General features: G+C 41.8%; 1 protein-coding gene across 2 annotated transcripts in view; it reads left to right on the forward strand.

Moving 5' to 3' along the window:
* Nucleotides 1–24,642, forward strand: part of ufl1 (UFM1-specific ligase 1) — a 56,217-nt gene extending 31,575 nt beyond the window's left edge. For both annotated transcript variants that reach the window (XM_080192645.1, XM_080192646.1), the window contains exons 14-19: nucleotides 7,831–7,997; nucleotides 14,188–14,318; nucleotides 14,831–14,911; nucleotides 21,100–21,185; nucleotides 23,150–23,330; nucleotides 24,218–24,642. In XM_080192645.1, the coding sequence (XP_080048771.1) occupies nucleotides 7,831–7,997; nucleotides 14,188–14,318; nucleotides 14,831–14,911; nucleotides 21,100–21,185; nucleotides 23,150–23,330; nucleotides 24,218–24,442 (871 nt within the window). In that variant the 3' untranslated portion in view covers nucleotides 24,443–24,642. The remainder of the gene's footprint in view (nucleotides 1–7,830; nucleotides 7,998–14,187; nucleotides 14,319–14,830; nucleotides 14,912–21,099; nucleotides 21,186–23,149; nucleotides 23,331–24,217) is intronic.
* The last annotated feature ends 3,245 nt before the right edge of the window (nucleotides 24,643–27,887 follow it).

The following is a 27,887-nucleotide window of genomic DNA, read 5'->3' on the forward strand; positions in this document are numbered from 1 at the left end:
ACACAGTACCCCAGCTGCGGCCTCACCAGTGCCCTGTACAGTTGCAGCAAGACCTCCCTACTTTTATATTCAATCCCCCTCACTATGAAGGCCAGCATCCCATTAGCCTTCCTGACCACCTGCTGCACCTGCAGGTTGGGTTTTTGCGACTCATGTGCAAGGACCCTGAGGTCCCTCTGCACCGTTGCATGCTGCAGTTTTTCGCCATGTAAGTAATAGTCCTTCCTACCATTTTTCCTACCAAAGTGGACAACTTCACACTTGCTGACATTAAATTCCATTTGCCAGTTTCTGGCCCATTCGCCCAGCCTATCTAGATCCTTCTGCAGACTTTCCACACCCTCCACACAATTTGCCGTTCCACCAATCTTTGTGTCATCAGCAAATTTCGACACCATACACTCAGTTCCCTCCTCCAGATCATCCATATAAATGGTAAATAGCTGAGGCCCCAACACCGATCCCTGGGGCACTCCACTATTCACCAACCGCCAATCCGAATAGCATCCATTGACCCCCATTCTCTGCCTCCTATTTGACAGCCAATCCCCTATCCACGCTAACACCCTACCCCCAACTCCATGCCCCCTAACCTGTAATAACCTTTTGTGCGGCACCTTATCAAACGCCTTCTGAAAATCAAGAAACACCACATCCACCAGGTCTCCTCTATCCACCGCCCTAGACACATCCTCATAGAACTCCAATAAATTCGTCAGACACGACTTCCCCTCAACGAAACCGTGCTGCGAAACCGTCTGTTTGAGGTTGTGCGGTTGTTTGAAGGCAAGAAGTGGGGGTGTGGGGATGGCCCTGGCGAGATGTTGGTCTTCTTCAATGATATGTTGAAGACTCCAGAGAAGATGTCATAGCTTCTCCGCTCAAGGACGGTCACCTCGTCACCTCACCACCTCACTGTACCGCAAGCCCACAGACAACCCCACAATGCTCCGCTTCTCCAGCTTCCACCCTAAACACGTTAAAGAAGCCATCCCCGATGGACAAGCCCTCCGTACACACAGGATCTGCTCAGATGAGGAGGATCATGACGGACACCTCCACATGCTGAAAGGTGCCCTCATAAGAACAGGATATGGCGCTCAACTCATCGATCGACAGTTCCGATGCACCACAGCGAAGAACCGCACCAACCTCCTCAGAAGACATACACGGGACATGGTGGACAGAGTACCCTTCGTCGTCCAGTACTTCCCCGGAGCGGAGAAGCTACGGCATCTTCTCCGGAGTCTTCAACATATCATTGATGAAGATGAACATCTCGCCAGGGCCATCCCCACACCCCCACTTCTTGCCTTCAGACAAATGCACAACCTCAAACAGACCATTGTTCGCAGCAGACTACCCAGCCTTCAGGAGAACAGTGACCACAATACCACACAACCTTGCCACAGCAAACTCTGCAAGACATGCCAAATCATCGACATAGATGACATCGTCACACGTGAGAATACCATCCACCGGGTGCACGGTACATATCTTGCAACTCGGCCAACGTTGTCTACCTAATACGCAGCAGGAAAGGATGTCTCGAAGCATGTACGTTGGGGAGACCATGCAAATGCAGCGACAGCGGATGAGTGAACATCGCTCGACAATCACCAGGCAAGACCGTTCCCTTCTTGTTGGCGAACACTTCAGCGGTCACAGGCATTCGGCCTCTGACCTTCAGGTAAGCATTCTCCAAGGCAGCCTTCACGACACACGAAAGCGCAGAGTCGCTGAGCAGAGACTGATAGCCAAGTTCCGCACACATGACGGTCTCAACAGGGATCTTGGGTTCATGTCGCACTATCTGTAACCCCCATGACTTGCCTGGGTTTGTAAAACCTCACTTACTGTACTGTCTGGAGACAATACACATCTCTTTAACCTGTGCTTAATGCTCCTTCCACTCACATTGTCGGCATCTTTAAGACTTGAATAGCAGGTTAGGTGTAAAGATTTGCATTCTAATCAGTAATCTGTAAACTGTCTGTGCTTTGTATGTTCTGTCTGAGGCCAGAACACTCCATTCGCCTGATGAAGGGGCAAACCCCGAAAGCTTGTGAGTTTACTATCAAATAAATCGGTTGGACTTAAACCTGGTGTTGTTAGACTTCTTATCCCATTTCAGAAAGCCAAGGGTGGACTTAAGGGTATGAGAGCAAGGTGCTGATTTAAAATGGCATGTAACAGGAAGGTTCATGGTTGCAGACTGAGCGAAGGTGTTCTGCAAAGCAGTCACACAGTCTGTGTTTAATCTCCCCAACGTACAGGTGACCACATTAAGGTGCAGATCTGTGAAAAGTCTAAGGATTTGAAACATTAACTCTGTCTCTCTCCTAGTGGATGCTGGCAGACCTGCTGAGTTTTTCCAGCATTCTGTGTTCTTGTTTCAGATTCCAGCATCCACAATGTTTTGCTTATTTTAATCTTGCGTGATTTTGGGTGAAGAATAAATATTCACCAAGACACTGAAAGATCTCACCTGCTGTTCATTAAATAGTGTGTTTAATATTTATAATGTATCATTATTTATAACCATAGTGGAACATTTACATTAAAAAAAGTGTAAAGGAGATGCAAGCTGAGAAGGAGTAGGTTATGCAATAGAACTGCTAACTGAAGGAGTTTAATTTTTGATATCTTAATGAAATGCAAAATGTTTCTAATTTATAGAAGTGCATTTGGTGGGCAGTGCCAGATTTGTTTTTCGCACAAACATAAATGTTCACTGATACCTTCAGATATCACTATAATTATATGCTGTGTGTTCCCAAGGGCTTATGAAGACAGATGATCTTACTGCATACATACAAGGAGTTGACACTTCAGCCTAATTCATCAGTCATTGTGTTCTCCTTCCCTGATTGAATCTAATGTACAAAATGCATAACCACTTGAACATTAGCTAGATATTTATTGAATTTTTCTTTCTCTATTAAAAAGACACTGCAGTCTTAGTTAAAAATGGAAATTCAAAGTACAAATTACACCAAAGGAATCATAGAATCCCTGCAATGCAGAAGAAAGCCATTTGGCCCATCAGGTCTGCACCAACTCACTGAAAGAGCATCCCAACCCTATCCTCATATATTTACCCCACTATTCCCCCAATCTACACATCTTGGGACACTAAGGGGCAATTTAACGTGGCCAAACCACTTAACCTGCACATCTTTGGACTCTGGGAGGAAACCAGAGCATCTGGAGGAAACCCATGTAGACGTGGGGAGAATGTGCAAATTCCACACTGATTCCATACCCAAGGCTGGAATTGAACTCGGGTCACTGGCTGTGCTAACCACGGTGCCCACCCTCTTTACCTCTAGCTGTCCTCCAAATGCTAGAATTTAAAATCCTTTAATTCTCAGCTATTCCGAAAGAAAGAAATAATGAATGTGTACCAGCAATGGGAGACAACTCGAGGGAGAAGTGAGGATAATTTGAAAAACACAAAAAAACCTACAGACCAGGCCTGGAATTAAAGATAATGTCCATAAAACAGGTTGGGCCTGGCAACCTCAGGATTTGGTTAATAGGGTCAATGTTAAAGAAAAATATTTGATTCCCAGTATTGGGTTCTGAAGAAAGCTTTCAACCCCAAGTATCAAGCCAACTCCTTTCTTAAGGCAGATCCTGCATTCGAAAGATCTAGCTAAAACCTGAGATAACTGTAATGTTCTTTAATGCAGCTTACTATGTAAAGTTAAAGCAGGTGGGTTTGCATGTAGTGTCTTGTGATGGATTGAAAGCTGGTTAGCAGACTGAAAGCAGAGAGTTTGGAATGAATGGATCTTTTTCTGATTGGCAGGTAGTGACTAATCGGTATTGCAGGAATCTGAGCTAAGACCCTACCTGTTTACATTATACATTAATAATTTGGGCAACGGAGCTAAATGTATTATGTCCACATTTGGAGATGATACAAATTTGGGTGGGAGGTTGAGCTGTGAAGAGGATGCAGAGATGCTTCAGCATAATTTGGACAGGCTGAGTATGTGGGCATGTGCATGGCAGATGCAGTATAATGTGGATAAATGTAAAGTTATCATCTTTAGTAGCATTAGGGTAGCATCGATAGCCACAGATGAGGTGCCTGAAGACTGGAGGGTAGCAAATGTTGTGCTTTTATTTAAGAAGGGCTGTAGGGAAAAGCCTGGGAATTCAGGTCGTAGAGTCTCACATCTTAGTGGGTAAGTTGTTAGAAGGTATTCTGAGAGAAAGGATCTACAGGCATTTAGAGGAACAAGGACTGATTAGGGACAGTAAGCATGGCTTTGTGAGAGGAAAATCATGTTTCATGAATTTGATCGAGTGTTCGAAAGGGGTCATCAAGAAGGTAGAGGAGGGCAGTGCAGTTGAAGTTGTCGACATGGACTTTAGCAAATTCTTTGACAAGATATCACATGGTAGTTGTTGCATGAGGTTAAATCTCAGGATCCAGGGTGAGGTATCTAAATTGATACAAAATTGGCTTGATGACAGAAGGTAGAGAGTGGTTGTAGAGGATCGCTTTTCAAACTGGAGGCCTGTGACCAGTGATGTGCCTGAGAGATCATGCTGGGTCCACTGTTTGTTAGTTACATTAATGATTTGGATCAGAATTTATTGCTCAGGGTTAGTAAGTTTGCAGATGATACCAAGGTTAGTGGCATTGTGGACAGTGAAAAAGGTTATCTAGGATTGCAATGGGATCTTGATCAATTGGGCCAGAGGGCTGATGAATGGCAGATGGAGTTTAATTTTGATAAATATGAGGTGATGCATTTTGGTGGATCAGATCAGGGCAGGACCTACTTAGTTAATGGTAGGGTGTTGGGGAAAATTAAAGAACAAAGCAATCTAGCAATACAGGTTGATAGCTCCTTGAAAGTGGAGTCGCAAGTGAACAGGGTGGTGAAGAAAGCTTTCGGCATACTTGGTTTCATTTCAGAACTTTTAATTCAGGAGTTGGGCTGTATTGTTGAAATTGTATAAGACATTGGTAAGGCCACACTTGGAACACTGTGTACAGTTCCGGTCACCCTATTATATAAAGGATATTATTAAACTAGAAAGAGTGTAGAAAAGATTTACTAGTATGCTACCAGGACTTGATGGTTTGAATTATAAGGAGAGGCTTGAAAGACTGGGACTTTTTTCCCTGGAGCGTCGGGGGCTTAAGGGTGATTTTATAGAGATCTATAAAATAATGAGGCATAGATCAGGTAGACAGTACACATCTTTCCCCAAAGTTGGGTGAGTCTAAAACTGGAGGGCATACATTTAAGGTGAGAAGTGAGAGAAGTAGAAGGGTCCAAACGGGCAGTATTTTCACTCTGGGTGGTAAGTGTCTGGAGCAAGCTACAAGAGGCAGTAGTAAAGGTGGATACAATTTTGTCTTTTAAAAAGCATTTAGTCAGTTACATGGGTAAGATAGGTACAGAGGGATATGGGCTAAATTGGGACAAGCTTAACAGTAAAAACTGGGTGGCATGGACAAGTTGGACTGAAGGGCTTGTTTCCATGCAATAAACCTCTATAACTCTCGGCTGCTCCTGCCTCACTGCTTATGATGTGGAGATGCCAGTGTTGGACTGGGGTAAACACAGCAAGAAGTCTCAACACCAGGTTAAAGCCCAACAGGTTTATTTGGTAGCAAAAGCCACTAGCTTTCAGAGCGCTGCCCTTTCATCAGGTGATGGGAGTTCTATTCACAAACAGGGGTATAAAGACACAACTCAATTTACAAAATAATAATTGGAATGCGAATCTTTACAGGTAATCAAGTCTGAAAGGTACAGACAGTGTAAGTGGACAGAGCATTAAGCACAGGTTAAAGAGATGCATATTGTCTCCAGACAGACAGAGATTTTGCAAGCCCAGGCAAGTCGGGGGGGGTTACAGATAGTGTGACATGAACCCAAGATCCCAGTTGAGGCCGTTGTTGTGTGCAGAACTTGGCTATCGGTCTCCGCTCAGTGACTCTATGTTGTGTGTCGTGAAGGCCGCCTAGGAGAACACTTACCTAAAGGTCAGAGGCCTAATGCGCGTGACTAAAGTGTTCCCCAACAGGAAGAGAACACTGCCTGGTGATTGTCGAACGGTGTTCATTCATCCGTTGTTGTAGCATCTGCATTGTCTGCCCAGTGTACCATGCCTTGGACATCCTTTCCTGCAGCGTATCAGGTAGACAAGGTTGGCCAAGTTGCAAGAATATGTACCGTGTACCTGGTGGAGGGTGTTCTCACATGAGATGATGGCATCCATGTCGATAATCTGGCACGTCTTGCAGAGGTTGTTGTTGCAGGATTGTATGGTGTCATGGTCACTGTTCTCCTGAAGACTGGGTAGTTTGCTGTGGGCAATGGCCTGTTTGAGGTTGTGTGGTTGTTTGAAGGCAAGAAGTGGGGGTGTGGGGATGGCCTTGGCAAGATGTTCCTCTTCATTAATGACATGCTGAAGGCTCCAGGGAAGATGATGTAGCTTCTCCGCTCTGGGGAAGTACTGGACGACAAAGTGTACTCTGACCACCATGTCCCATGTTTGTCTTCTGAGGAGGTCAGTGCGGTTTCTCGCTGTGGCATGTCGGAACTGTCCATCGATGAGTCGAGCATCGTATCCTGTTCTTTTGAGAGCATCTTTAAGCACCTGGAAGGGTCTGTTGTGATCTTCCTCATCTGAGCAGATCCTGTGTATACGGAGGGCTTGTCTGTAGAGGATGGCTTCTTTAACGTGTTTAGAGTGGAAGCTGGAGAAGTGAAGCATCACGAGGTTATCCGTGGGCTTGCGATACAGTGAGCTGCTGAGGTGACCATCCTTAATAGAGATGTATGTGTCGAAGAATGCAGCCAATTCCAGAGAGTAGTCCGTGGTGAGTCTGATGGTGGGATGGAACTTTTGATGTCATCATATAGTTGTTTCAGTGATTGTTCATCCTGAGTCCAAAGGAAGAAAATGTCATTGATGTATCTAGTGTATAGCATCGGTTGAAGATCCTGTGCAGTGAAGATGTCTTGTTCAAACCTGCACATGAAGATGTTGGCATATTGAAGTGCGAATTTGGTCCCCATAGCTGTACCTTTTAAGACTTGATTACCTGTGAAGACTTGCTTTCCAATCATTATTTTGTAAGATGAGTTTGTGTCTTTGTATGCCCTGTTTGTGAACAGAACTCCCACTCTCCTGACGAAGCTCTGAAAGCTAGCGGCTATTGCTACCAAATAAACCTGTTGGACTTTAACCTGGTGTTGTGAGATTTCTTACTGTGTCACTGCTTATGCCCAGAGCCCTCGCTCACAGCCAGGATTCAGGAGAGGGAAGCGGCGAGTGAAAGCATTTGGAAAAAAAAATCATGGGTTATAATAGCCCAACCCTGCACTTTTGTACCATAGGGGAGCCACGTGTTCACAACCCTGGTTCTCCAGGATCTGAATGGGAACCCGTATTCAGGAGAGGGAAGTGGTGACAGGATGAGTCAGGAAGTGGGAGGTTCAATGAGAGGGTAATTTGGGCACAGGGAGAGGCTGTAAATCAGAAGCTCAAGAAAGGGAAGGATCTGTGGGGAATGGGAGGTTCAGAAAGCTGAATCTTAGGTATTGTAAATAGAAAATCACTTATAATTTTAAAACTTATAGAGAAGTAATCTCATTTACTGGTTTGGAAATTTAGCAATTGCAGAGTATGATTATTTTCCCCCATAAAGAAGGTCCTGCCAAACCTAACTGCAATTTTAATTTGATTCTATGGGACCTATTTTTCTCCAAGTATTAATTTTCAGGAACACAAACACAATTTTAAAGTATGAGCCTACAAAGGAAGAGATTTAGAATTTTTTTCTTTTAACAGACCTTTGAATAAAAGCTATCAGGAAGTGTTGCATTCGGTGTTCGTGTCCACTGCCACCTCTGCCTCGGGTGTCAGTAGGAAAAAGACTGTGAAGGAACTGCAGGAGGAGGTCTCAAACTTTCATAACAATGTGAGACTGTTCGAGAAAGGAGCCAAGCTCTTTCCAGGTAAAAACTCCATTCTGTTAATGCTGTGAATGAAATGTGTTTTCAGCTGAGTTCCCTGCAGCTTGATGGTGATGTACTTCCATTGCATTACCTTATTGCACAAGTTGTCAATGAAGTATTTTAAACAGCAATCCTGATATTTGCTGCAACAACACAACATGGGTCAGCGAAAATCAGGTTGTCTCCTTCCGCTGTCCATGATGGTAAGTAAAAATTGTGTTGGATCCTGGTGCAAGCCCATGTCCAGTTTCCTTATTTGAAAAACCAGAATGTGGACTAACTTTGGGGAGGTGTGGGTTACCTGTTTGGAATGTAGGCTGATAGAAGCATGTGAAAACAAGTGGATGGAATGAAGTAAAATCATAAAGGAGGTAAAATGGAAGTGAAGCACAGGATTTTTCCACCCTCGAGTCAGTTGCACCATTCAATTAGGTGCTGTCTAGTTTGTATCTTCTTTTATCCACCTTCGCTCCCTACCCCTGAAACCACTTGCCTAACAAAAATTGATTCTTTTTAAAAGTTTAAGTTGACCTAACATGCATGGTCTACTGGGGCAAGATTTCCCATACAGATTATGCACACTTGTTATGCATTTCCCCAAAAGAGAAAACTGTTTCTTTTTAACGGAGAGATAGACTGGGTCTTTGAGGTTGAGAGAGATTTAGGGTGAGAATTTCTCAGCTTATGATCTGACCCACTGCTGCAATAGTGGGGCAATGAAATATGGGGAACACGCTGGAGGCCACACTTGGGGAAATGCATACTTATAGAATAGATAGTAGAACACAAAGATTGTTTGGTCTATCAAGTCTATGTTAACGTTATCAAAGAGCAATTCAGTTAGACCCACTCTCAAGCTCTTTATGTTAGGTTTGGCATTACTTCCTGACTTTCATACCCTGTTTCCCATTTATAAATCCCAGGATACCAAATGCTTGATTAACTGCAATGTTAACCTGTCCTATCACCTTTGCCACTTTCTGCACAAACTATATCCACCCAACCCCACCGATCCCTCCAGTTCCTCTGATCTAATATCTTTTTGTCTGACTACCACGTTTTGATTGATTATGCTCCTCTGAAGGTCTTTGGAATGTCTTCCGGCATTCGGGGTGCTGTAGAAATGCAAGCTGTTATTATGTGTTTGTTCTTATATGACTCTTAATATCTCTCCGTCAAGAAGATGGGGGAAGGATTAGCAAATAACTAACATTTAGTTCAGAGAAAGCGTGGATAAAAGGCAATACAAAGCAAAATTTATGACTTTATTTCACTTTATGGTATTTATAGTACAACAAATATTAGAATGCACACTTAATAGAGTAACATTTCGATAATGTGTGGTGACTTCTCGGTCACAGTGCATGTTATATAAGAACTAGGATCAGGAGTAGGCAATTCAGCCCCTCAAGCCTGCTCTGCCATTCAATACGATCTTGGCTGATCTCATCTTAGCCTTATCTCCACCTTCCTGCCTGTTTCCCTTCATCCCTCTGCTAATTAAAAACCTATCCATCTCCTTAAATTTGTTTAATGTTCTGGCATCCACTGCACTCTGGGATAGAGAATTCCACAGATTTACAACCCTTTGAGTGGAGTGATTCCTCATCATTTCTGTTTTAAATCTGCTACCCCCACCCTAAAACCTTTCATTCTAGAATGTTCAACAAAGGAAATTTGGTCTACATCTACCCTATTTAATCCCCTTTAGCATCTTGCACACCTCAATTAGATCTCTTATTCTTCTAAACTCCAGCGAATAGAGACCTAAACTACTCAATCTCTCTTCGGTAGACAAGTCCTTCATCCCTGGAATCAATGTAGTGAACCTTCTCTGAACTGCCTGTAATGCATTTACATACTTCCTCACGTAAGGGGACCAAAATTATGTGCAGTATTCCAGCTGCGGTCTTACCAATGTCCTATCCATCTGCGACAGCGCCTCCCTACTTTTATACTCTTCTTCCATTGTTGGAACCTCAATGGTCAACTCAACCAGTACCAAAAGTTCCTTGAGTCTGCTCAGACTTTTAGGATTGAATCTTTGGGAAAATGAAAATGTCATTGGTTTTTGTAATATTTATTGATAGATTTTTATCAAAACATTTCCTTTTTCTGATTGGTATGTTTCATATTCTGTCAAAAACACTTCTATCGCATCTGCCTTTTTCACAGCAGCATAGTCCATTGGGAAGCATGGCCTTGTTATTCTGATCTGTTCAGAGGTAGCACTTCCTGAATCTCAATCTTATACCTAGAACTGGGAGAATACAAAGGTACATTATAAAAACATCCCAGGCCAGACAAGAGAGAAGCTGCAAGTCATCAGAGTGCTAGAACATGAATGGATATCGGCTATTAAGCGAGGAAGGAGAATACACCTTAAAAAAAGGGACACTTGGTGGAAAAAATTGACCTCGGGCAGATCTAGAGTTGGAACCGTGATTGGTCTCAGCAACTTCAGATAAGAGAAACTAAAAATTGTCAGGGAATTTGTTCGATTGCTATCTAACAAACCCTTTTGATAATGTGACACAAATTAATGGAGACAGTTGATGTGAGTGGTGCAGTTAATAGTGTGTATATGGATGTACAAAAAGCTTTTGACTAAGGGCACAAAATGGACTTGGGTTCACCTTCATTATGGCACAGAAAGAGGCCATTCAGCCCATTGAGTCCATGCTGTCTCTAGAGCAATCCAAACAGTTCCATTCCCCATTCTATTCACATGGCCTGTAAGTTTATTTCTTTCAAGTGCATATTTGTGAATCATTCATCGTTTCCACTTCCAATGCCCTGAGTTCCAGGTCACTACCACTGCATGGAAAGGTCTTTGCACACATTCCCCTATAGCTCTTGTCCAAGGCATTAAACCTGTGTCCACCTTATCAAAACATTTCATAATCTTGCACACCACTATTAGATCTCCCCACAATCTCCTTTGCTGTAAGGAGGGAAGAAAACACTTGCTTCAACCTAACCTTGTAGCTAAAGTCCATCATCCCTGCAACTTCAATTGTAACCCCTCTCTGCACCTCCCTGGCATCTCTGCTAAAGTGTGGTGACCAGCACGAGGTGCTATGCTATAGTTATTACCTGACCGGAACTTTATAAAGATTGAGCATACTTTCTTTTCTTTTATACATAATACCTCTATGAAGTCTAAGATTCGTTAACTGTTCTTTTAATATGCCCTGCCCCCTTCAAAGACCAATGCGTACACTCTAGATCATTCGATTTTCACAGTAACTTCATGCAGTCTTAGTGTAAGCCTACTTGTGACAATAAATACATGAACTTTCAAACTTTTTAAATAAACCTTTAAGCTGTTCCTGCATACTGTTTGGAACATTTAGATTATATTGCCTCTTGGTGATTTTCTACCAAAATGTATCATCTCATACTTCTCTATTAATTTCCAACTGCCAGTCCATTCTGGTAGTCTATTGTATAGTCCTGTTTGCAGTCGATTGGTATCATCATCACTGTCTACCCTACCTCCAAGTATTAGATTGTAAGTGAATTTTGAAATTTTACTCTATTTCAATATCCACGTCATTTGCAAAAATAAGTGATCCGAGCATAGAACCTGGAACGCCATTTGCTTACCATCTTCCAGTCTGTAAAACAATCTTTTTATTGCAGTTAATTTGCAATTTTTTTTGTCCTTCAGCCAGTTGTTTTATCTACATTGACTCTGACTTGCCTGTTATGTGGACCTCAATTTTTGTTCATCAACCTTTTATATGATACTTTTCGAAGGATTTGTTGAAATTCATCTAAACAAAGTCTATTGCTTTCCTTTCATCAACTGTCTGATATTTCATCAAAAAATCAATTAGGTTAGTGAAGCACAGTATGTCTTTTACATGCCTTTTGCCTGTAACAAATCTGTGCTTATTCTTAATTAATTCGACTGTCTCCAAGTGCGTGTTGTTTGTTTTTTCCTGCTTGTTTTGTTTTAATTTTACCCACCACTGATGCTAAACTGACTGGCCTATAGTTACTAGGAATGTCTTCAATGAAATTGTTACATTTGCCACTTTCTAACCCACTGGCAGCTCCCCTGTATTAGGGAAGGTTGGAGGATTATGACATGCTCTTCTCATATCTCCACTCTTCTTTAACTTTTAAAAAATTTATTTATTAGTCACAAGCAAGGCTTACATTAACACTACAATGAAGTTACTGTGAAATTCCCCTAGTCACCATGTCCAGCACCTATTTGGGTCAGTCCATCTAACTAGCACGTTGTTGAGAATGTGGGAGGAAACTGACGCAGACATGTGGAGAATGTGCAAACTCCATACAGTGACCCAAGCTGGGAATCAAACCCGGATCCCTGACGTCAAGAGGCAGCAGTGCTTGCCACTGCGCCACCCACTTTCACTTCCTTTAGCAAACTGGGATGCAAGCCATTGGGACCTAAAAGCATAGCCAGCCTTCTTCGTATCATCTTTACATCAATCTTTACCCCATCCATTGTTCCTACTGCCTCTGCCAATATGATATTTTATCCACATGTTCTTTAGGAGTATTCTGTACTCATCAGATATTCTAGCCTTGCCCTGCCCCTCAACATTGTGCCAAAAAGGCTCCACCCCACCTCTTAATTACCCAAATAGTAATCACACACTGGTAGAAGAACTTTGGTTTACTTTTTATGTTAACTGCCATTCTATTCCCATATTTCTCCAGCAGTCATAATTTCCTCTTAATTTCATCTCTGAATCTATTGTAATCAGCCTGGTCTTGCTTGAAAGAATTCACTTGATATCCATCTTATTTTTGTTTCACCTATTCTGTACCTCCCTGACATCTGAGGAGCACTATCTTCCATCCAGTTTACCTTTCCCCTTGTTGAAATGTACCTAACCTGTATCTGAAAATTCGTCTTTAAAGATCTTCCTTTGTGATTGACACATTTTCCTGTCAATCTTTGTTCCATTTTATCCTTGTCTGATTCCCCTTTATCCCATTGAAACTAGACTTGTTAACAAAATTGAAACTCATGGGATTAAAGGGGTTGTAGTTGTGTGAATACAGAGTTAGTGAATGGTTGCTTTTCAGACTGGAGAGAAGTATACAGTGCACCGCATCCCCTTTTGCTTTACAAAATCATCATCTTTGTCATTCAATCTCTCCTGCCTTCCACCATATCACAGACTTTGTTGTTCTTCCCACCCTCACTTCCCCCACTCGTATTTCTCAACCTTATACTCTAAAATGTGTTACAACTCTTTACAGTTCAGGCAGAAGGTCATCAAACTGACACATGTTGGCCAGGATTTTTGATTACTAGTGGGATCAGGAAGGGATGTGTGCTTGATGCTATAGTCACATTCCCAGAGCGAACTACTATCCCCGGAATGCAGTTTTCAGACAGTGGGAGGGATCAGGGAACTTGCTCATTTCCGATTAAAATCTCATTAAGCTCCTTGAGGAACTTGTAATCTGGTATAGTGGGAATGCAATTTTGAAAGCTGAAGTCACCAAACTGAAAGTTCTGATGCACATTAGTGCACAGCTTTCTGCTTCAAAGCAGACAAATGTTAATTAGCTTTTTTAACATTGAACAGTTGCTGGAGCTGGTGGATCTTACTCTGAATTGTGTACTTTCGCTTGCATTTGGCTCCGTCATGGCTACAGTCTTGCACACTCCAGGCAATTTCTTCATCCTGATGATGCTTGGCACCACTAATTGGGTGCTGAGCTCCCCTTTAGTCCAATTAGGACATTTACATTTCAAGAAAACACTACGGGGTTGGGACCCAGAAATAATCCAATCACGATTTGGAAATTTAGCACATTAATTCTGTTCTTCGCCAAAATGTGCTGCCAGATGGTCTGAGGATTTCGTTCTTTCCTCTTTCAGAAGTCTAGCTTTTGTATACAGCCGCAATGATTTGTGATCTTTATGGGATTGAATGTATTTATGGATCAAGCTTATCTGTGTACTTGGCATTTCACTAACTGTAAACCTCATCAACAGCCTTTTTACAGCAAATGTTTATTATGTATTAGTGTAGTGACCATTACACTGTGCATCCAGGAAGTGCAGCTGTTTGACAAATTCTCAGCACATCACAGTAGGCAATGAGTCAACATATGCTTGATAATCACATCTGACTAATGGTGTTCCCTTTGATAATTATGTCACACAAGCAAATAATATTTTTGGATATTTTAGATGACACGCACATTCAACTAGGAAAACATTTATTGAAGACAATGTGCACCGATATTTCCAATCTTCTTTTCAACTTCCTGGCTGGGGATTTGATGATGGCAGTAGAAAACTACACTACAATAACGGCTGAGGTATGGAGAGCTGAGTTACTGTTTGTGGAGAAGAGTTTAAATATCCCTCATGACATGTTGTTTCATCATCATCATCAGCTGTGGTGATTTGTCTGTGATTATGGTGTTTGCAGCTGTAGCTTTCAAGTTGTTTTCAATCCACAACGTAAAAAGGCCTTGTTTTTTTCGAGATAACCCTGGGTCGAAGGTGTGAAGATTGTGTGATTGTATATTTTGGGCTGAAGCACAAAGATTAAATAATTGAGCAGCACATGGTTTGCAAATCATGTGTGATTATTAATGTAGGAAGGGAAGATGGCTTATATTCTCCAGCATTATTGATTTTTAGCCAACTATAGTGTGTGTTTTACCTCACTATGGCTTCACCTGGTAGTTCCAAGATGGTTGTTTGAAAGTAGTGTTTGCAAGTGAAGCATTTCTTGATATATCGGTTTATATGTATTCTTTGCGCAAATGCAGGCTTTTGGTTTTAAAAAAAATTGTGGGAATTCTAATTTTTTTCAAATGTTCAGCTTAGATTGAAAATCTTGGCAAAACTACCCGAGGAAACCAGAGATCCCCTCTCGAAGCTCCATAATGCACTGAATGGCAAAGTAAGTTTTGACTTTTCAGTTATTGTTCAGTAAAGTACAATTAACCTTGACTAACAGAGGTAAAAATGTAAAAATCCCTCCTGCCTGTCAAATGTCATTTGTGTGCAAGCTGACCAGTGCAGTTCGAAGTTCCTAATAGCTAAGAATCAACTTTTAATATAAGCTACACTGTTGAGATCACCCTTTTATAGTAAGGTTGGAATGTAAGCTCTCCCTCTAATAAGCTGCTTCTACAACTGTCCAATTCCCTGCTCATGCTCCTTTTATACTAATTCTCGTTGATTCTCCCAGCGCAAAACTTTCCAGCATATCCAGTAAGGAATATGTGGTGCCAGACTCTGAGGTAGTCCTTGTCAGGTTATGGTTAAATTAGAGGTTGTCTTCCATCTGAATGCTTAGTCCTCCGGGTTGCTTCACCTGAAGGCAAAGAGAGGGCTAAGGATTAGCACTTGATGTCAAGAATAAACGGAGACACGCAAGTATCTGCTGAAAGCAACAATAGTTTGTATTGCATATTGAGTGTGAGATTTCAGTGAGCAAAGAGTATGAACCCTGTAGGATGCAACCCCAAGCCGTACTGCATCCTAACTCAATTGACTCCCATAATCTGCACACCATCCTTCTCGACTGGTGAGAGCTGGTTGAGGCACGCTCGCTCCACTTTTCCTCACCTGCTCCCTGTTGGTGTTTGTGAGCTTGTCCTACAAGAAAGAATGGAAATTCCTGGTGCAGGCTTAGCAAGATGCTTTGAGGATATGCACTTCAAACTTGTATTGTGGTGCTAGTGTGTGAAGGTTGGTGGAGGCAGAAATAGTGAGCAGATAAAGTTTGGCATTAGATGTGGTAAAGTGAGGTGTGCTCCGGTAATTGGAGGAGAGTGAAGGTTTTATTTACATTTTATTCATTTACGGGGTGTGGATGTTGCTGGCAAGGCCAGCATTTATTACTCATCCCTAGTTGCCTTTGAGAAGGTGGTGATGAGGTGATTTCTTGAATTGCTACAGTCCCTGAGGTGTAGGTACACCCACAATGATATTAGGGATGGAGTTCCAGAATTTTGACCCAACAGTGAAGGAACAGTGATGTATTTCCAAGTCAGGATGGTGAGTAACCTGGGAGGGAATCTTCAGGTTGTGGTATTCCCTGTACTCATCCAGACAAGGGAAGATTATTCTGACTTGTGCCTTGTAGATGATGGGCAGTCCTTGGGGAGTCAGGAGGTGAGTTACTCACTGGAGGATTCCTAGCCTCTGACCTGCTCTTGTAGCCACAGTATTTATATGGCTAGTCTGATTAAGTTTCTGGTCGAAGGTAATCCTCAGGATGTTGATAATGGGGGAATTTGGCGATGGTACTATCATTGAATGTGAAGGAGTGATAGATCCCCTCTTTTGGAGATGATGATTGCCTTGCATGTGTGTGGTTACTTGCCACTTGTCAGCTTAAGTCTGGATATTGTCCACAGCTTGGTTCATTTGGACATGAGTAGAATGTTGGACATAGACTACTTCACTATCTGAGGGGTTGAGTTGAGCAGAACATTGTGCAATCATTAGCAAACATCCGTACTTCTGACCTTATGATGGAAGGAAGGTCATTGATGAAGCAGCTGAAGATGGTTAACCCTAGGACAAGGGAAGGTTTGAAAGTGCTGAAACAAAGTAATGAGAGATCTGTGATGGAAATCTTGCCTCAGCAATTCTGGTCAAGTCACGAAAGTTCTTCTAGAATTGTAGTCAAGTCTGTGGTGTGTTAACTGAAGCTGAGCAGCTTGCCTAAATGCCTTTATGCTGCCTAGTGGGAAGAGAACATTCCTTCTGGACTTCACTACCAATATCGCCAGAGTAGTTTCCTAGAACCAGGGGAGCTTTGTACTATCTTTTCTCCTTTTGTGGTTAGAAACATACAGTAACGATTATCTACAGTCAAACGTAACCCCCTTTAAGAAATGTTGGCTGCTTTTAAATAGTCTCAAGGGCATCTGATATTCTCACTCCCTTTAGAAGAGCAATAATTGATGGCACTAGTAATGATGATAGCCTGCCTGTATAATGAAAATAGGCTTTCTGACCAATTTCAATTCCTTGTTGTGCCCACTTGATTTGATGTTGCCACTTGCACAGCACTAATGTCTGGTCCAAAATCGCAACAAATTTCTACTCAAGTCACTGGGTAAGAAGTCTAAACTTCTTTAAACCAAGGTTGAAACTTATCACTTTCGATATTGTGATCACTAAGTGAAAAGCCTCAAAATTATAAAGTAGTAAAACTGTCAATGACAGTTAAGCAGATTTCTAAGAGGACAATGTTTCAGGGTTGATCCTGATTGAGGCTATCTCCAGCACCCAATCTGCAAGTTATTTTAGAGGGCAAACAACAAAATGTTCACAAAGAAGATGGGCTGCATGATGGCACAGTGGGTAGCACTGCTGCCTCACAGCACCAGGGACCCGGGTTCAATTCCTGGCATGGGTCATTGTCTGTGCAGGGTCTGCATGTTCTCCCCATGTCTGCATGGGTTTTCTCCAGGTGCTCTGGTTTCCTCCCACAGTCCAAAAGCCATGCTGGTTAGATGCATTGGCCAAGCTAAAATTCTTCCTCTGTGTATTTAAATGTGCGGCAACTAGGGGATTTTCACATAACTTCATTGCAATATTAATGTAAGCCTACTTGTGGTACTAATGAATAAACTTTAAAGCTTTTACAAAGAACAAAATCAGCCCGGGAAACAGGCGCTTTGGCCCAACGAGCTCGCGCTGCCATCTCAACACCACCAGTCCCCCTCTCCACCCACAACCCCTGTCTAATATTTTATGCAGTAAAAAGTCTGACACCACCAGGTTTTAGTCCAACCGATTTATTTGATAATACTCACAAGCTTTCGAGGGGACTGCCTCTTCGTCAGGTGAATGGAGAGTTCTGGCCTCAGACAGAGCATATAAAGCACAGACAGTTTAGAGATTACTGATTAAAATGCGAATCCTTACACCTAACCTGCTGTTCAAGACCTGAAGTGGCTGACAATGTGAGTGGAAGGAGCACTGATCACAGGTTACAGAGATGTGTATTGTCTCCAGACAGTACAGTAAGTGAGGTTTTGCAAACCCAGGCAAGTCACGGGGGTTACAGATAGTGCGACATGAACCCAAGATCCCTGTTGAGACCGTCCTCATGTGTGCGGAAGAGGACGGTCTCAACAGGGATCTTGGGTTCATGTCGCACTATCTGTAACCCCCGTGACTTGCCTGGGTTTGCAAAACCTCACTTACTGTACTGTCTGGAGACAATACACATCTCTGTAACCTGTGATCAGTGCTCCTTCCACTCACATTGTCAGCCACTTCAGGTCTTGAACAGCAGGTTAGGTGTAAGGATTCGCATTTTAATCAGTAATCTCTAAACTGTCTGTGCTTTATATGCTCTGTCTGAGGCCAGAACTCTCCATTCACCTGACGAAGAGGCAGTCCCCTCGAAAGCTTGTGAGTATTATCAAATAAATCGGTTGGACTAAAACCTGGTGGTGTCAGACTTTTTACTGTGTTTACGCCAGTCCAACGCCGGCATTCCCACATCATAATATTTTATGGCCATCCAGATTGAGGGAAACTGAATTAGGGACAATTTAGTCCTGCCAATCAGCCTAAAAGCACATCTTTGGGATGTGGGAGGAAACCGGAGCACCCGGAGAAAACCCACGCAAGCATGGGGAGAATGCGCAAACTCCCACAGACACCGGCCCAGATCCATGTGTCTGCACAGCAATCAGCGATAGTCACTGAGCTGTCGTCTTGCCCAGTATCTTGTCCAGTTTAGGCACACACTAATGACATGAAGTACTAGGCCAATCTCGAACAACCAAGAGCAGCCCCAGTACGACCCATCGCATGTATGCCCCTCGTTGGACACGAGGTGGACCGACTTAAAACCTGTGAATGAAAAGAGAAAAAACATTATTATCATACCATACCTATTTACATTACCAGGGACGCCCCAATGCTAATGACCCTTATTTAAAACAATCTCCTATATCCACCCATCTCCAACCCAGTCATGTGCCTAAGTTACTCTTAAATGACTCTAGCGTGTTTGCCTCCACCACCTTACTTGGCAGAGCATTCCATACCCCCACTACCCTCTGAGTGGAAAAACCTCCCTCTAATATCTGTGTTGTACCTCTCCCCCCTCACCTTAAGTCCATGGCCCCTTGTCCTACATGTCTCTATCAGAGGAAATAGCTTACCTCTGTTTATCTATACCCTTAATCTTATATACCTCTATTAGATCCCCCTCAGTCGGCGTCTTTCAAGGGAAAAGAGCCCCAATTTCTTCAATCTTTCCTCATACCCCAGTCCTTCCATACCAGGCAACATCCTGGTAAACCCCCTCTGCACTCTCTCCAGAGTCTCCACGTCCTTCTGGTAGTAAGGCGACCAGAACTGAACGCAGTACTCCAAATGCGGCCTAATCAACGTTCTGTACAACTGCAACATTAGACTCTAGCTCTTATATTCTATACCCCTTCCTATAAAGGCTAACATACCATAGGCTTTCTTCACCACACTCTCCACTTGCACTGCCACCTTCAAAGACTTGTGCACTTGCACCCCCAGGTCTCGCTGCGATTCTATACTCCTTACGGGCTTACCCTTTACCATATAACTCCCCCCTACCTTATTCCAGCCAAAATGCATCACCTCACATTTACCCGGATTAAACTCCATTTGCCGTGTATCTGCCCAATCAACCAGCCAATCAATATCCCGCTGTATTGCCGGACACTGCTCCTCACTGCCTGCCAATCCAGCCATCTTGGTGTCATCAGCAAATTTGCTGATCACACCACCTACTCCCTCTTCCAAATCATTTATATACACTACAAAGAGAAGAGGTCCCAGTACCAAGCCCTGCGGCACACCACTAGTGACAGACCTCCAGCTAGAAAAAGACCCCTCCAGTACTACTCTCTGACTCCTCTTTGCAAGCCAGTTCTCTACCCATCCAGATACCTGACCACATATCTCATGAGCTTTAATCTTCTGTACCAACCTACCGTGAGGGACTTTGTCAAACGCCTTACTGAAATCCATATAGACGACATCAACGGCTCGTCCTTCGTGGACTGTTTCTGTCACCTCAAAGAATTCTACCAGATTCGTAAGGCAAGACTTCCCCTTGACAAAGCTATGCTGCGTATCCTTAATCAGATCGCAACGCTCTAAGTGCGCATACATCCTATCCCTAAGAATCCTCTCCATCAACTTACCTACCACTGACGTTAAGCTCACCGGCCTATAGTTACCTGGGCTATCCCTCCTACCCTTTTTAAACAACGGTACCACGTTCGCTATCCTCCAGTCCTCTGGGACCTCACCTGTGTCCAAAGAAGAGACAAAGATTCGCGTCAGAGGCCCAGCAATCTCATCCCTCGCCCCTCTAAGCAGCCTAGGATAAATGCAATCGGGCCCCGGAGATTGATCGGTTTTAATGCCATCTAAAAGCCCTAACACTTCCCTCGTAATCGATAGATCTTTCAATTGGTCTACCGCTCCCTCAATGACCGTACCAGACATCAAGCCCCTGTCCTTCGTGAATACCAACTCAAAGTATTCATTCAGGATCTCCCCCTAAGCACAATTCCCCACATCTGTCCCTGAGATGACCAATTTTACCCCTAGCCACCCTTTTGTTCTTAAACGCCTTTGGATTCTCCTTAACCCTACCTGCCAAAGCCATCTCATGCCCCCTCTGTGCTCTCCTAACTCCCTGTTTCAGATCCCTCCTACTCTCTCTGTATTCCTCCAACGCTCTGTCCGTTCCCAGCTGCTTAGACCTGACATACGCCTCTCGTTTCTTCCTAACCAGGTCTTCTATATCTCTAGTAACGGAAGATTTCTGAACCAATGCAGAGCAATCGATAATGTTAAATGGTGTGGCAGACATATTCCATACCTTTAGTTATAGATCAAGAGGACAGCAAATGCTCCCCTATTAACTTTGTGCATATTGAGAAAGTTAGACCCAGCTCAGTAATCTTAAACCTGCGCTTGCACATGGTGAAACATCAACATCCAGAAGCAACTGGGGGTAAGGTAATGTATTTAAAACAGGATTAACTCTTGAAGAAACTTTCTCATTGAGTGTAGGGGAATTTTTGATTAATTGGCTGCTTTTCTTTGTTTTCCACCAAGAGCATTGAAGAGTTCCTTACTATATTGGATGGTGTGGCAGAAGTCTGTGGAATTATGCTCAAAAAGGGAGATAAAAAGAAAGAAAGGTAAAACTCAGTAAGAACTAGAAAATGTAAATTAAGAAGTGAATCTTCAGCTATCATAGTTAATGTTATTGTGATTCCAGACAATCTTCATACAGGTAACTGATTATTCTGGCAAAAGAACATTGCCCTGAAACATTAATTCTGATCCTGTCTCCTAGATGGTGCCAGACTTGCTGAGTATTTCCTGTTTTTATTTCCAAATCTTCTTTTGTTTTACAGATTCTGATATGATGAGTAACATAGCTTTAACAGACATTTGAATTGCTATGAGATAGTTCATTTCAGAGGGTAATCGTTTTGCAATTTCTCAATCTTTCCAAATATTCTTCGACAAGGTCAAAAAGCTGTAGGTGCTGGAAGTCTGAGATATAATAGAAAATTATATGCAGGAAATGCTCAGCATTCTAGCTGCGTCTGTGGAGAGAGACAGTTAACATTTCAGATCACTACACTTGTTGGAATAGTAAGGGTTGTATTTCTCCAGTATTACCATTGAATTATGTTGCTTATAAATTGGGTTTTTCCACAGCAGTACAATTTCAGTGCCGATCTAATTTTTTAAATTTTTGTTCAATATTGAAATGTGAGCTAACGAGTAACATTTATTGTCCTTCTCTAATTGCCTGTGAAAGCTAGTGGTGAGACAACTTCTTGAACCCCCATACAGTCCATATGGTGTAAGTCCACCTACAATGCTGTTGGAGAGGGTGGGGGCAGATGGTTCCCAGGGTTTTGACCCAACGGCAGTGAAGAACAATAGTACATCTCCAAATGAGAATGACGTGTGACTTAGAGCAGAGTCTAAGTGTTGGTGTCCATTGCCTTTGCTGTTCTAACTGGTAGGGGTGAAGATGCTCTTGAAGGAATCTTCATAAGTTGTATCTTGTATCTGCTCCCACTGTGCGCCAGTGGTAGAGGCAGTGGTTGTTTGAGGTAGGAGACAAGCGCCAATCAAGTGGGCTACTTTGCCCTGGATTATGTTGAGCTTTGCATATGTCGTTGGAGCTGTGTACAAGGCCCTGCTGTTAAATGCAATCATGGCTGATCTGTGCCAGCCTCGACTCCTTTCTTATGTCATTTCCCCATAGCCCTCTGTTCCTCGATCTATCAATATTTATCTACTGCCACTTTAAATATTTTTAATGATTCAGCCTCCACTACCCTTTGGGGCAGATAATTCCAGAGATTCACTACCCTCTGCGAGATGGAATTTTTATGCGCCTTAGTTTTAAATAACTGGCTCTTTGTCTTGTAGCTATGTCCCCTTGTTTGAGACTCTCTCACTAGTGAAAACATCTCACCGTCTAACCTGTCAATCTCCCTCAGGATCTTGTATGTTTGAATAAGGTCACCCCTCACTCTCCTAAACTCCAAGGAATGCAGACACAGACTTTAGTATCTCTTAATAGGACAGCTCTCTCATCCCAGGAATTAGAATGGTGAATCTCCTTTGGATTGCCTCCAATTTTTCTACATCCCTTTTTTAATGTAAGGGGGCCAAAACTGCACGTGGTTTTCCAGCTGAGGCCTTACCGTCAACCTGTACAATTGCATCGAAATCTCTCAATTTCTAAACTTCAACCCCTTTGCAATAAAGGCCTAAATGCCATTTACCTTCTTAGTCACTTGTTGGATCTGCCTTGCTAGCTTTTTGTGATTCCTGTATTACTACACCTAAATCCCTCTGTACTTCATTCATCTGCAGTCTCTCTCCATTTAGACAATAATCTGCTTTTTAATTCCTCTTACAGAAGTGCATGACCTCATACTTCCTCACATTAAATTCCATTTGCCAGAATTTCACCCAATCTATCTGTATCTTGTTGCAGTATCACAATATCCTCATCACAACATGCCCTTTCACCTATCTTCTTAATAATTCTATTAGTTCTGTACTTATCTGTGTCTTAAAATGACTTTGTACACGTTGGCTGACTGTTATCCAACATGCTCTTGTGTCTTAGGCAAGTCATTTTCCAGCACAGACAGGCATTACTTGAGCAAGTTAGGGGCACTGAGGATCCGGCGCTCCTTTTGCATCTGACATCGGTTCTGCTGTTCCAGTTGTCAACACACCACATGCTTCATGCACCTGGCAGATGTGTACCACAGGTTATAACTTTCCTCGCCACCAAGATTCCTGAGGTAACGTGCAACCTTAACACGACTGTTTGGTGTTAAAATAAACCATTTATTTTTAGTAAACAAAATCAAATGCTGTGTACCTGTTTTTAAATAAAAATATAAACCATGTCATTTATTAGATCAGTGCCAATTTTCCTAATAGTTCTTAACATCAAATGCTGGATGACTGTTTATAATGCTTGTTAATTTTTAGAGAGCAATGAGTATTTATATGTATTGTGCAGGATTATCCAGCGAGCATGCTTGCTAAGTCCAAATAGCTTTTCTCATTCCATGGCTCCTCATAATTTTAGGGAAATTAATATTGAAGTAGCATAAATGACTAAGAGCCATTGGATACTTAAGTTGTATCACCTTGCTTTAAAGAATTAAAAGGATCTTCTTGGCTCTCCTTGGTGGAACTTTTCTGCATCTTTAAATGGTTACCATAAATTCATGTCAGGCACAACACGGATGGAATGAATTTCAGCATCATTGCCGATCTTTCGGATCCATTATTTATCTCTTGTGCCGATTTATGGGACGCAATAGATTTAGAAACTAGTGCCACAATGGTTCCACACTGAGTTCCAACCTGAGGGCTTTCATTGTTGATTCAAAGTCTGCAGCAGTCATAGAGCACACCCCATTGGTACCTGGGAGGTAGAAAAATATTTTGATTAATTCAACCCCAAAGGTATGTGGATCGTTCACCCTGTTTTTTCTTATGACACAGCTTTAAAAATAGTTTAAAACCTTGCCCACAATGTGTTATATAATTTTTAGATGAGAATACTCTTGTATTAAAATCCATGACCACATAAAGAACATCTTGGGTGTACAGTTGGAAAAAATAGCTGAAGCTGGTAACATGAATTGTTTAAGTTGGATCTCGTTCTTTTTCTCAGGATCAGTACAAACTCCTACAGAAGTACCAAGGTCTAGTAGTGAAGCAACTCGTAGGTCAACACAAAAAAGGAGGCCAAGGAGATGATGACCTGGGTGAATGCAACAGCATTGAGAAAGAGAGTGAATGTGATGTAGAGACAATTCGAAAGGAACTGCAAGAATTAACACCATTTGTCAAAGACCTTGTACTGAAACCCAGAAAAACCTCTTTGACAGAAGAGTGAAATGCCAGTTGAAATGTGATGTTGTGGAATAATTCACGCTTAGAAAGCAGCTCATGCATTAAACAGTTGTAATTACATATCTAAAAAAAATTCACCTGTATCTGAGGCACAAATGAACTGCTGAGTTGAAATATATTTTATTGATTAAATGTGACTTAAAGATAACAAGCCAATAATTTTATTAAAATTGATCAATCTACCAGCCTCTTTTTTACAATTTGAAATGAAAGGACATTTTAATGACTAAAGATAACAGCATTTAATTTCTTTATTAACCAGAAATGGATATATATAAAAATTTCAATGAAAGGGACTTGAGTGCTGAATTGCTAAACTATTTGGGTCGCCACTTGCATTGTTTTTTTCCCCCAAGGTAGTGGGGGGGGTCATTTTTTATTCAACTGTAAGGAGAAAGAGTAGTGGGTGGTAGAATTTCCTTTGCACAGTGCTCAAACATTCCAAGTTATAAATGAAAGAGAGGCACCCTAATGAGGGCCTCAGTCATGCTTCCCAAACCCATGACCTCTGCTGCCAAGAAGGGCAAGGCCACAGATGCATGGAATGCCCCTCCATCCCCACTCCTAATTTCCCCTCCAAGTCATGTGCCATCCTGATTTGGAACTATATCACTGTTCCTTCAAGGTCACTATCAAAATACTGGATCTCCTTTTCTAATAGCATGGAGAATTCCAAAGAGTCACAATCCTTTGAAATAATTTCCCCTCCATCCTAAATGATCAGTCCCTTAATCCTGAGACTGTGCTCCCTTTGTTTTGCATTCCCTTGTATTTACTCTATCAAGGCCCTTCAGAATCCTGTGCATTTCACTGACATTGCCTCTCATTTTTCTGAACTCCAGAGGGAATAGAGACCATTTGCTCAGCCTCTCATAGAATAACCCTTTCATGCAAGAGGCTGATTTAATGAACTTCAGCTGTGCCACTCCCACTGCAGTTATACTTTATATATCTTAAATGTGGAGATAAAAACTGCACACACTACTCACTACGCCAGATGTGGTCCCACCAAAGTCCTGCACATGTACCCCAATCCCTTTGGCAATAATGGCTAAACAAGTACATCAAGTGCTATTGCTGCTGTGAAGGTAGTACTGTGAATGTGCATTTTGTGTAAATGTGGACAATCTAACCAGGTACTACAGTGATTTGATTTAAAATGTCCAATTTACATCACTGGCTTCATTGAGCACTTCGGCACCTGGATCTGCTTGAGAATGAGTTTGAGGGTTTGTGATTGAGGAAGGAAGGGAGTCTTAATGATTGTGCATGATTAATTATATGAATGCAAGGACTGATGTCATCAGATCTGTATACACAATTTGGCCTATTGTACTTTGAACTTAAATGTATGGCAAGGCAGTTATTTTAAATTAATTAAATTCAAAATGCTATCTTTAGCCAAACCTGATTTATTTAAATTTAAACAAAAATAAGTTAAATAACAATGTTTTATTTATTGGTTGCTTAGTATATAAATGCATCTTCTAAGGCTTTATATCACTGGGGGACTTTGCAGCATTTATCCTAAAACTTAATAAACGGGTGTAGATATATATATGTTAACCCATGGACAAGAACACCAAGGTATATTGTGAAGCCAGACTGGACACCAACAATTTTTCTATTTTAGCATAGATGTGAGGAAAGGATACTTTCTTCCAGGAATGATTCCACAGACAAAGTTGGGACTTTTTGATACTAAAATAAACTTGTATTCAGTAACACAGTTTAAATATAACTAACAAATAAAGCAACATAACTATTAACAGTTGAACAATACTTAAAAATGGAAAGGAAACATCATTGTTTCAGTTCCAAATAAGCAACATTCCTCTTAGAGACTTAAATGTCATTTCTAATACAGTTAGCAACCATAAATATACTTGCTATAATGATTGTAGTCAATCCTGAAGCTTTCAAGGAGCAATAGAGTTCCAGAAGCCTGCAAAAGCCTTCTGACTTCAACCAGGCTTCAGCTGAAAAACAAACTGCATTCTGCAGAAGCCTTTCTCTCTGAGACAGACGCAGGTCTGCACGTAAACCACATCATCACGTGATGCAGTCAATCACCAATCAAAATCCCAGGGCAACATAAGTAAACAAATGTCCACTAACTCAACTGAAGTAAACACTTGCAAGATTAAAATGAGTAATTATTCTGCTCTCCAAGCATCTGAGATGCATTCTTTCCAGATATACTGGGCACCAGCAGGGTAAAGCTGAATTTTTAAATAGTCCCCTAAAACAAAAAAAAGTCATCAATTGCACTATTATTATCACATGTATATGTCTTATATTGTCATAAACATTGAGGTAGATTATCAAAATGAGTCTGTACATTTAACTAAAATAAAAATAGAAAGTTAGAGCAAGTTCTCAGCAGCTGGAAGAGGAAGATGGTAATGTTTTAACTCCTGCAAAATTGGGACATGAAAAATAAACCTACAAAACACTAAAGTAAAGGAGCATGGGTGGAATCAAATCGGGATGTTGACTCAAGGTTGTTAATATGTTCCTTTACTAACATATTTTGAAGATATAGAAAAGAGTAAAAAAAAGGTGAAATGCAAAGATTGTGCATATTTGATCCACAAGGGGAGTTTGGCTGCAACAGGATGTTTAAGATCCTGTAAAGTAGGTACAGCTAGCAAACTTGCATGAGCCTGCCTGCTTCCAAGTTTGATTGGGACAGGTTTGAAAGTGAACAGGAACCCCTGTTGGAGCAGTTGGGTAAGTCATTTCAACAGTTAATAAGTTTAACAAGTTTTCTGAGGTGTTTTGATCTCCAGAGTTAAGGTGGTGAGAACACAACAAGGAGTCATTGTTCAATTAAACTGACAGGCTGGTGCGACTACAAGAGATTGATTAAGAAGGGAAAAATAGAGCATGAAAGTAAGCTAGTGGGGAACATATAAACTGATAGCGGAAGTTTTTATAGATGTGTAAAGACAAAAAGATTGACAAAAATTAATGTAGGCTCCTTACAGTATGTTGCAGGGTCCTCTGGAGGATAGGTGGCACCAGAACCTCAGCCAGTACAAAGACCCATGAAAGCCCGTGTCCCGGTTCACAGACGTATTTTTATTGACCAACGATCGATGGGAGAATGAGCATTGGCAGTCCAATGCCTCACAACAAGAGAAGGCTTTGAGCATTCCAACACCACTCTGAGGTTACAATGCACAAATCAATTAATTATACATTTTTCATATCAAGTTTTCCTGCCTTCTATTAGTTATGATCAAAGTATCTTAAATGTTGACCTCTATGACTCTATAAATCAAACATTTGTCCAATACTTTAGCCAATTGCATTCTACCCTCTGACATCATGGGATTTCATTGGTCTGTAGAATCCAGCTACTTCCTGCCCCTATTGCTGATGCTTCTTCCTCTATTGCTAGTAACCCCTGACGTTTAGCTACA

The sequence above is a fragment of the Carcharhinus amblyrhynchos genome, chromosome 7, assembly GCF_965287045.1.
Source record: "Carcharhinus amblyrhynchos chromosome 7, sCarAmb.v2.hapA, whole genome shotgun sequence".
Lineage (NCBI taxonomy): Eukaryota > Metazoa > Chordata > Chondrichthyes > Carcharhiniformes > Carcharhinidae > Carcharhinus > Carcharhinus amblyrhynchos.